The sequence below is a fragment of the Echeneis naucrates genome, chromosome 21 (genome assembly GCF_900963305.1).
Source record: "Echeneis naucrates chromosome 21, fEcheNa1.1, whole genome shotgun sequence".
NCBI classification, from domain to species: Eukaryota; Metazoa; Chordata; class Actinopteri; order Carangiformes; family Echeneidae; genus Echeneis; species Echeneis naucrates.
Window position 1 is genome coordinate 14,155,108 of NC_042531.1, and position 10,526 is coordinate 14,165,633.

At 39.5% G+C, this 10,526-nt stretch overlaps 1 protein-coding gene across 2 annotated transcripts; it reads right to left on the reverse strand.

Annotated features, from left to right (window-relative positions):
* Positions 1-796: 796 nt before the first annotated feature.
* On the reverse strand, positions 797-8,277 carry LOC115035247 (syntaxin-19-like). Of its 2 annotated transcripts, none has more exons than XM_029492985.1 (5): positions 8,101-8,277; positions 4,308-4,627; positions 3,890-4,126; positions 3,285-3,497; positions 797-1,899 (listed from the first exon to the last, which is right to left on the reverse strand). In XM_029492985.1, exons 2-5 carry the CDS (start codon positions 4,539-4,541, stop codon positions 1,663-1,665), a joined length of 921 nt encoding a protein of 306 aa, XP_029348845.1. In that variant the 5' UTR covers positions 4,542-4,627; positions 8,101-8,277; the 3' UTR covers positions 797-1,662. The 2 variants fall into 2 exon arrangements, with proteins under 2 accessions (XP_029348845.1, XP_029348846.1); XM_029492986.1 differs by lacking the exon at positions 8,101-8,277 and adding an exon at positions 5,491-5,616.
* Between the last annotated feature and the right edge of the window lie 2,249 nt (positions 8,278-10,526).

Sequence of the window (10,526 nt, forward strand, 5' to 3'; positions counted from 1 at the left end):
CCTGGTTCCTCTTCCATGTCTGGGACATCAGTATATATAATTGTTAGCCTAGATAGAGCGTTACATTGACAGATGGTCTCTCATTATGTCACATGAGTTGTCAGTCCCTCAGGAGATGGTTTAACGGACTTGTAATAGTTTTTCGTCACTATGCAGTTTGTCTGTTGCCCATTTTCCTCTTCATCTCAAGCCAAAGTTGAAATGTGTGCTTGCTTTTAATTATTTCCGAAACAGGATTGTTTACTTGACTGAGGTGGGTCCTCGTACCATCTGTTAGAAGTGAATGGTTCTGTTTACACACTGTTCCCTACAGGAGCATACAGTAGCTGTCTGGCAGATATCCTGGAACAGCAGACAAACCAGATTTTCCAGTCCGGCTTTGGCACACCCAGTTCACCTGTATTTTGTCCCAGACATCAGACACCACAGGTCACCGAGGAGCATCAGTGTCACTGCCAATGGGGGGCGAGCTTCAAGCCAGTCTCTGAGCAAATGAGGTCAACAGACTGAGTGGCTGTATCTCCTGATATAAAGGACTGGATTGTGCTGTCAGTCATTATCGCAGCAGGGAAATGAGTGGGCGTTTTCAACCCCACAGTAAGTAAAGAGGAGAAGAGATAATTATGCGCCAAAGGCCATGGAGCTGTTTATCAGATATTATATTTGCAGTATTTATCCCTTTAGTGCAACATATTGATCTCAATAATATTCCTACATACATATGCCAGAATTTTTTACCTCAACCACTATTTTTATAAATTGCATCGTATTCCATTAGACAAAGTGTGAGAAGAGGTACATATTTCCTAAAATTTAAGAACTCATATCTTCTACCTTCTTTTTTTTTTTTTTTTAATAAAAGAGAATTCTTTTCTGTAGCTTTGTCATCATGACAGAAATATTTTTCATACAGGCATATTATTCAGAGTTTAGCTTGAATGCTGCCATGGTGAAACTAAATAAAATTAATGACATTTTTTTCATTGAAAATGATCAGACTTTGAAATGCAAATGAGACTAATGACTAATTATAAAACCAGTCTTTTTGTCACCAGCATGTGCAACAAAAGACCGAAACAAATACGCAGCGACTCGAAATCTATTAGAAAAAGGAAAGCTTTCTCCACTACATTACAATTTACATTCAAACTGGTTTGTGCTGAAAAGAAAAGAGGGGAAAAAAAACATCATAGATTAGACTTAAAGCCCCCAAAAACAAACGCTCCAGTGGCAAAAAGAAACGAAAAGAAAAAAAGATGTGAGGCTCTTTTGAGAAAAAAGAGTGAAATATCAGTCTTGCTGATCTTGCAGTGTCAGAAGCAGTGATCTCCCCTTGTTTGTGACCTCTGTCAGATGACGGTGAAGGTCTCCAATAAGCAGCAGTGTTGGTAAAAAGCAGTCACTGAACTGTCTCCTCCAATAGTGGTCGCTTCATATCCTCTTGAAAGAAACAAGTGCCTCAAATATCAGTTCTGTGCCTTCCCCCTTAATTGTTTTCTATGCTCTGCTGAATCTGTCTTCACCGGCAGCTCTGTTCAAAAGCCGCGTTACCACAACCTTCATTTTAATGGGGCTTGAATTCAGCATTGCTAACTCCCAACAGGTAAGCAAGACCTTTGAACTAAAACATTATTTGGAAGATAGGTTGAGGTAAAAAACACGTTATAAGCAGCATCTCCAGGGAGGGCAGCAGCAACAGCACAGCTGTCGAAGCGGGTTCTTCTTCTTATACCTGGCAGCCATCTTAAACTTCTCATTAGTTACGGCCACGTAGTCCTGTGTTCTTTCTACATTGGTCTGAATGTGTTCAATGTAGGCCCCTTGTTCCTCCACCAGCATGAAAATGTCCATAAACAGGTCTCTCAGCTCCTTCAAATTGTTCTCCAGGCTCAACAGTTCCTGTAAATGGAGAAGGATTATGGGATTAATGCTGCAGATATGTGTAGCATTACTCAGAGGCTGGAGGTGGTCAGAGAGGGAACTAGAGGCTACAAGGAGAGAGCAGACAATGCAGCCTGAGCACAGATAACACTTAAACGTCCTCATCTGACTTTTATTTTCTCTGTGATTCGTAGTCCTCGTTTACCCGGAGATCACTTTGTTGTAACTACGGTTTGAGAGATGTATTTGGAGCCATGAACAGCGCCGCAGCCTGTTCTCTTATGTTAGAATCAATCACTAATTCAATTTCTATTTGCTAATTTTCAAATGTGTATCAGTGAGACATAGGAATGAGGAAAACCTGCTGTGATGGCACCTTCAAGTTATCCGTAGCTGACGATAGACTAAGGATTTTCACGCATACCATGTGCAAGCATTCATTCTGTTAGACAAAAACACCATAGGTCATCTGTGCTGATGGCCTATTATGACTCATAGTTACTTTTTATTGTCAAGGGACTTCTAGAGGCCTTGGTAATTACCAGCAGAGCAGAGTTAAGCACCTTAGCAGAAAGGTCGACAAAGTTCACTTTGTGCAGCGCTAGCAGTTGATGAATGAGCTGACAAAACACATCAGATAGTTTCCTGTTTGCAAGCAGTTGTCAGCCACTTGTTTATTATTGTAGCCATAGCAACAAATCTCTAATCTTATTGAAATCCTTAATTCAAGCCTAAACCACAACCTTTTCAAAAAACTAACCGGTACTCCCCCCCCCCCCCCCCCCCCCCAACCTAACCAAAGAGCTATATTGCTCTTTTGTAAAGTAAAGTGTAACTTATTATCGTCACAATGACCACACCTTTGATCACTGATGTTGGAAGACTTTTTGCAAGCTGCTCGAGACAATATAACTACAGTATCAGTGTAAGTTGTTACATTTATGCATACTTTAACATGCATTTGTAATGGACTTCAGCTGTATGATAACACGTACTAATAAACAGTGGTTTGCAGCACTGGGTTTATTCAGCTCACTCGAGGCACCAGGCATTTGATTTTAATCGACTTTCACACACACACACACACACGAACACAGAGACTCACGTTATTTAGTGCCTATAGCTGTAAAATGCTGGAACTTTTGGAGAAATCAGAGATTCACACCTGGAGTTTTTTGTCAGTTCTTGGTACTTTTGTGAGTCAATATGACATATTGACTTTGAGTGTAATGAAGAAATTAAGATACAGTGCCTGAAACAGAATATGTGAGAAAGCTAACACATACAGAGAAGAGATATTCTCTTTAAAATAAGAAGTTAGCAAACTATGACTTATTGTATAGCAATGCAGAAGCTATAAAAAACTTTTTTCATTTCCCTGTGCTTTCTACCTCTCTCCTCACCTTATGTCGTTGTTCAATCTCAGAAAGTTGTGACCGTGTGATTCTGGCATCATTCAGCAGGTTCTCGTTGAAGACCTCCCATTTTCCTGTGGCGAACATCTCATTTACCTCCTCCTCTGCCACATCTCTTCCTGATACCTCCAGCTGCCTGATAATAAAGTGCTTACAGCGCTCCTGCTTTGTCAGCAGACCTTCATTATACTGCAGCATTACCTGAACATAATTATAGCAAAAGGAGAGAGAATGAAAAGGAAGGGGTGGGAGGAGTAATGAGAAATGAGAAGATGTTTGAGGCCCATCTTTCTAAGCATATGCATAATTCACACATGGTCCCTTGACCCGCTCGACAACACTGATGGCAAAACAAAGGGTAGTATGCTGCTGAATGGATGGGCAACACATACGCTGTACATTTTAGCACAGAAAGAAACTCACAAAGTGAACTCATCCTGTCATGTTACATCGTTTCACTCATGCATAATCGTATACAATTAAATACAAGTAGAATGCATCAATTTGTTAAAATGATTACTGAGACCTCAGAGGGTAAATTAAGCTTCACTCAAACCAATGTATCATGTACTGTAATAGATGATGCGCCCAACCTGCTGGAATTTGCGGTGCAGTGCTGCATGCTGGGACCGTTGTATTCTTGTTACGACAGCGGTGGGTCCATGCTGGTCCTGAGTCCTTTGGACCTGCTGGGAAAAGGCATCTAAACGCCGGTGGAGGCTTTCGGCTTGGAGCTTGATGTCTCGTGTAATGCTGCTTTCTTTCTTCATCACACTGAAACGACGCATGGTGGCGACCAGGTTCTTTTGCTGCTGGGTGAACTTCAGGACCTGTTTGTCATTGAGACAAAACCTTTACTGATTTGTTGTGACCAAAAAGAAAAACTTGATTTCGTTATTACAATGTCTTACAATTTTTTTTTTACTTCTTACTTGTATGAAATAGATAATAATTTAAAATAAGGGATACCGACCGAGTGAAAGACAGCAAAAGCTTGTGATTTATTCTTACCTCTGTCTCCAGTACTGTGATGTCATCTCGGATTTGCTGAGCCTCAGACAAGAAATTCTCGATGATTGGTTCTTCCTCAAACACCACAGCCTGTGGCAATATGACCCCGACTGCCGCAGACTCACCATTACTAGCCTCCTCTGAGAAAGGATTGGTATTATCAATTGATGCTCTTGCCGGTGCACTTGTTTGCTCTTGAGCCCTCCGCTGCAGCTCTTCCAAGCGGTCTTTCATTGTGGAAAACCCCTCAGCAAAGCTCTCTCCTCGGGATATAAGTTGTTGCAGTATGTACAGTTCTTGCCAATGCTGACAAGTTTACTCTGAAAAATAAATAACATTAAACTTTAATGATTCCTGCTGGAAAGTGGGCTTGTCGTAGGAAATAACAGTGCAAACAAAACAGGGAAAACAGCGACTTTTAACACAGAGGATATGAAGGAATGTGTCGCCCAACACACTTAAGTCAGTTTGTCCAGTAGAGGTACAGTAGTGATACAGTGATGTGCGATACTACAGATTTTCATTCTCATCTGAGACTAAGTAAAACCAAAGGTTTTATTGCAGATACACATACCGATACATTTTTATAAAAGTTTAATGTGTTAAAGAGAGGAAGATAAAAAAAAAACAGACAAACAAAATAATAGGCAATTTCAAATCATAGTTGCAATGAAACTAAAACACAGACTATCTTTCTTTAATTTAATTGGATTTCTCAGTGGCAACAATCCACTAAAAAATAGATATTCATAGTCTTCACCTTTGGAAGATGAAATTAACAAACACGTACAAAAAGTAAACAAGCTGTCTTGCGCTTCCAACAAGCCATCACTCTTACTCTGCTGTTCTCATTAGTGTGTGCGTGTATAATTGTGCAGGTACACAGCCATCGTTTGCCTTCCACACAGCTGTAGATGTAATTCCTAATTCCTGTCTGGAAATTAGTCATGTGAAGTTCTCCTGTGTCGACGTGTTTATATGTATATGTATATGTGATTATACCCAAATTAGTGCAGACTGACACAAGTATTGATATTTTATTATGAGAATCATTTGGTATTAGAAGTATAAATGCTATTGATACTAAGGAACAGGTCCGTCCTTTGACCAGGAAGGACACCACTTTGCGGCGCCAGTTCCTTCGTCCAATCAGTGAGGATTCATGTCGCCCAAAAGTACCTACCCGTTCTGGTTTGGTTTATGTTGTTGTCGTTTCTCTTTTGCTGACGTGATTTCTGATTTATCGTTGTCGTTTCTCTTTTGCTGTTGTGATTTGCACTTCCAGGCCACCGTACATCACTCATGCAAATGTCGTGGGGGAAAAAAAAAAGTCAGTAAAAGTAACGAAGAAAGCACCTCATCTCGAAGTGTTTGAAGTTTATCATTTTATCTAATGAGTAAACGGTAACTACAGGCAGCAAAATTCTTTAATTTAATTTAATCCTTTAATTCGTCTCTAACTTTACTTCTTAACTTTATTTTTTACCACTTTTGTAATGAAAAATCACAAATCCAGTCACAGTGCTGCTGTACTAGCTTAGCTAGCTTTTTATATGTTATTCCATGCACTGCCACTTTTCTTTAGAATGGATTTTTCAAATGAGATTTCATATATTCAATTACAGCGACTAATTGCTGTGTTACTTTAATATTGTGGGGATCAGCTTTGCGGTTGGTTTTATCTTTGCTTGGCGTAAAGTTTTGTTTGGGGTATGCTGTAGAAATGTGCAAAAGGATGTAATGAGCAAGGACAAGCTAATGTAAAAGTGTGGCCAGCTTCTTTTAGACTGCAATATTCTCTTGCAGAAATGAATGCATCACGAAGCAGTGAAAATGTAACCTTAATGCAACTGAGCTTAATGATGACGAGCAAAGGAAAATAAAATAAGCTAATAAACATATTGAGCTCACAGGGTTAAAAAAGAGCTGTGCTCCCATAGATGCTTTGGAGTGAGTGGTTAATTAAGGCATATTGTAGTTTTCCCTCAACAAACCCAGTTCTATTCTGTTATACTACTACAGCAAAATTTACTAAAACGTGTAAACACATTAATAACGAGGAAATATTAAAACTGTTGTTCACATATATTTAATAAAATAATGTATATTGTTGGATCAATAAATCACATATGAAGGTGATATAAGATATTTTGTCTATTGAAATAGTTTTACATGCTTAGTAATATTGTGTGACTCATGAAATACTGTTTGTTGATTTAAAAATAACGACACATCTTACAAAACACAGCCTCAATAGTTCTAATGCACCTGCAGTTAACTGTGTGCTGTGTGCTAGCAGTGAATCAAAGCCTGATTATTGTTTGTTTATATTGCTATAAACTCATCCGTCCTGATATGAGCATAACTAATGAAACATTCGTGCACTCTGTTTAACGCTGAGATATATCTTTAACTCCGAAAAACAACATGAGACGAATGAACGGAAAGTTTATCTGCGTCATCAGTCAAATTGACTCAAGTTCATTTTCTCATGAGAACTGAGCGTGTTTGTGTTCTGCAGCACACTCAGCAGAAACAAAATAGAGAGGAAAAATGTCGCCTTGTCTACTATTTTGATCAGCGACAAGCAGGAAAAGTGACCTTGATGAACACATTAACTAAAAGAAAAAGCACATGTGGGCACATACACAGTACTTCAAATGTGACTGTTTACTAAGTGAAAAGTAAATCTTCTCAGTGACTGCAAAACATCGGACACGTTTCACATGTTAACTCCAGCAAACTGATATATGTCAAAGATGGAGTAAACAACTGACATGCTAATGATTTAAAATGCATTCTAATTCTAAAATGCCTCAGACAAGTAATGTGCACTGAACCATAAATTCCTATGTATTCAAACAGGTAAGAGAAATTTAGAAACTGTCCCAGCAACACAGGGATCTGGGCCTTGTGGAGACCCTTTTGGAAGCACATGACTGTGTGGGGGGAACAGAGTGTTTGGCTGATGAGAAATGGAGCATTTCAAATCACAGACTATCCATTTCTGGAGTGGTTTCAAACAGGAAAGACCATATTTTCTCTCTCTCTCTCCCTCTGTCTCTCTCTTTGTGCGTTTATGTGTGCGTGTGTGTGTATGTGTGTGTGTTTGCTGTGAACATTACAAATATGTCAGAGTTCAAAGAATGCAAAAGTATCTTGTTTTATGGGTTATTCCTCTCTGTCTGCCTTTCCTTCTCTTTCCTTCTTCTTTTCTCCCTCTCTCTCGCTCGCTCTACCTGGCCAGCACAGAAGAGCCGATTTAAAAAATAAATACAATTTCTCAAAGGATTTGGGAGCGCATTCTTCAGTGTTTAGCCTAAATATGTGGAAGAAAGTGGGGCATGGTTCACGGAGTCTAGCGTCTCTCTCTCTTGCTCTCTCTCTGTGATTAAACTTTTTTTTTTTTTTTTCTCACTAAAGCAAGCAAATATATTCTTCCTGCCACCCATCTGGTCCTTTGTCTGTGTTTATGAGGGAAATGTTGTGTTAGGGGTTAGGGTTCTTTCATATCCATGTAGGAAAAATAGGAGTGCCCAAATGTTTTATTTTATCTCAGGTCAAACATTTGCACTGCGCATGCCAGTCTCAACTTTACTAAAATAATGACTCCTGCATAGAATATTACAAAAGCTGTAGGAGGTTAAATGACTCCATTCACTTCTTTAAATTCAAATTCAGTCTCTGTCAGTGCATGAAGACGAGGCAGCACAGGATAAAGCTCCAAAGAAAGACAAGCTAACTTTGCAGTCTTAATCTCCACACACAAGATTTTTCACGATTTGGATTTTACCTTGTTGAAGTTAACATTCCTCCATGGGCTGTCTGACCAGTATTCTCATTCAGAGTTCACCAGGAGTGTAATCCAAGAGAAGGTGGCATATCCATGATATCATCTTCAAACTTCCTCACATTCACCTGATGCTCGTCCACTGGGAGTTACAGGTACTCTTTAAATGTTATTGCACAGTTAGACTCAGGGCAGGAGAGGTTCTGAGGAACTCTGTGTGAATCAGCTGCAAGCACCTCCCCTCTTTTTCAGAGAGGCCGGGATATAACCAATAGAAAAGAAGCAGGGTAAAAGACCATTGTGTTATCAAAGAAACAAGAAGTGATGTAATAAAGTAAATGCGTGGGGAGAGATGTATGGAGAGCATAAAGAATTCAGAAACCCTCCCCTCAAGGTAATCCCTGGACAGGAAAGTGGAACAGAGCAAATAGAAATGTATTGTGTACATTACTGAAGCCAAACAATGATGATTGCCCGTGAGGGTGCCTACCAGGGTGTAAGTTTCTCATCAGCAATGTCGTTGTGAAGTGTCTGGGTTCCTGGGGTAAGCCCTCTTGGTCTGGTGGTATAGTACTCTGTAGGCCCCAGTGACTCGGCTGAGTGCTTCTGATAGATTTCTACTGACAAGTTCCCTGAAACCCAGAGGCCTTTTTGACACGGGAAGGGACGCACTCACTCTCGACTATACAACATAACTTACTGTGCAAAAGATTTTTGAAGTTCAGCGTCAGGAGTGGATGAGAGAACTTTGGCAGGGACAAGAGGTTTCATTGTTCTGATATTTAGGAGATTGGTTCTAGAGTATCTTATAACTTCAAAAAGCAGGAGGCATGATGTTAGTGTTGACACATGGGAGTGTAAGTGGATCTTATGAACACATATACAAGTTTTCCACGATTTTAATTCTCTCTCCAAAATGTTTTTGTTCATCCAACAGCAGGTTAAAATTGCCTACATAAATGAACGATTAAGTTTCTCCTTGAGAACTTCATGACAAATCATTTCCAGTGGGTGGTAGTGTGTTGCTTCTCTTGGAAAAAAAAAAAGAAAAAAAAAAAGTAATGCACATATAACCACATGATGACTATGCAAAACACCGTTAGTAAATTTTTATCTCTGTTGTACCAGATGCTACTCTACTCATGTAATAATGCTACAGAGGAGTGTTAACTGTGAGTCATCTTCCCTGGTGGCAAGATATTATGACAACAAGCCAAACCGGTTTTCTGAGTGTCAGAATTCACCTTCATCAGCATCACTTGAACAAGCTAATGTTGCTAAAGTGTTTGCTGTAGCTCCTATAGATGAGCAGTTGAATGGGATTAGTTCTCTCTTTCTAGCTCTCTCTCTCTTTCCCTCTCTCTCTCTCTCACACACACACACACACACACACACAAGTTCCCCAATGACAAGTTTCTCAAACCTTGGGACAAAATTGATCTCATCTCAATACGTGTAAATTGCTTCTACTTTGTCTATAGAATCTAAATTGGCTTTGATAGAACAACACGGAAAAACAAAAATCAAGTAATTTGCTGGAGCGTTTGTTCACCAGGGTCGAAACCTTCTCATCGCTGTCAACCAGTTGCCTGCAACATGCACTTTTAATAGAAGGCTTCTTAGGACTGTGTTTACAGATTCAATATAAAAAGGTAGGATTTATGAACAGCTGGAGAGAAAATGCCTCCTGAAAGAGTCAACTTAGGTAAACAAAAGTTTGCTCCACCAACAGAAAAAAAATTCACAAATGCATTGTACATTTTTATCTAATATGAGATCTTTTGTAGTGACAAATCGACACGGAAATATCATCTCATCAGCTTTTTTGTGTGTGTCTTTTAGCTCATCATTTTGTTTCATGACCAGACACTCACGCACACAAGCAAAGTTAGGAAATTGTGTACATAAGGGAACAGTTAAGGGGACAAATCATGGATGGGGGCTGGCGAGCACCAAAACAGGGCTAAAAGGAGAGTAGACCAAGTGTTTCATACCATGTAGTTGGACGTTTGACTCTATATCAGTATTAATATTGCCTGAGTCTGTTTGCCTGTCCTTTTTAAACGGGCTGTTTTCAAGTTATCACTACTGCCAAATGTGCTTTCTTGCTCGGAACAGAAGGATGTGAGAATTGTTTGATGGCTTCAGACATAGTTGCTTTTGCAATACACTGGACTATAATACTTCTTTTGGGCAGATATCAGGACACGTTGAAGGCTGCATTAAGTTATCGGAAAGTGACAAAATCGGCCGAGGCGAGCTGGGTACCATGCTAACTTCAGCAGGAGAAAAGATGTGATGGAGATAGAAGTCAGCATTGACATTCCAGTATTTGAAATAGCTCTTGTTATTGATCTTGAAGACTGGTAGCTACTCCTATTAATGCTAAATTTAGCTGTATAATAAAACAGGAATCATAAATAGCCTCT

Bases quoted from the DNA above. Each gene is read 5' to 3' on its own strand.
- LOC115035247 (XM_029492985.1), bottom strand. From the start codon at position 4,541: ATGAAAGACCGCTTGGAAGAGCTGCAGCGGAGGGCTCAAGAGCAAACA. The intron at 3,498-3,889 runs GTTGGGCGCATC...AATTATGTTCAG, and splicing joins TGCACCGCAAATTCCAGCAG to GTAATGCTGCAGTATAATGA. The intron at 1,900-3,284 runs GTGAGGAGAGAG...CTCCATTTACAG, and splicing joins AGATTGAACAACGACATAAG to GAACTGTTGAGCCTGGAGAA.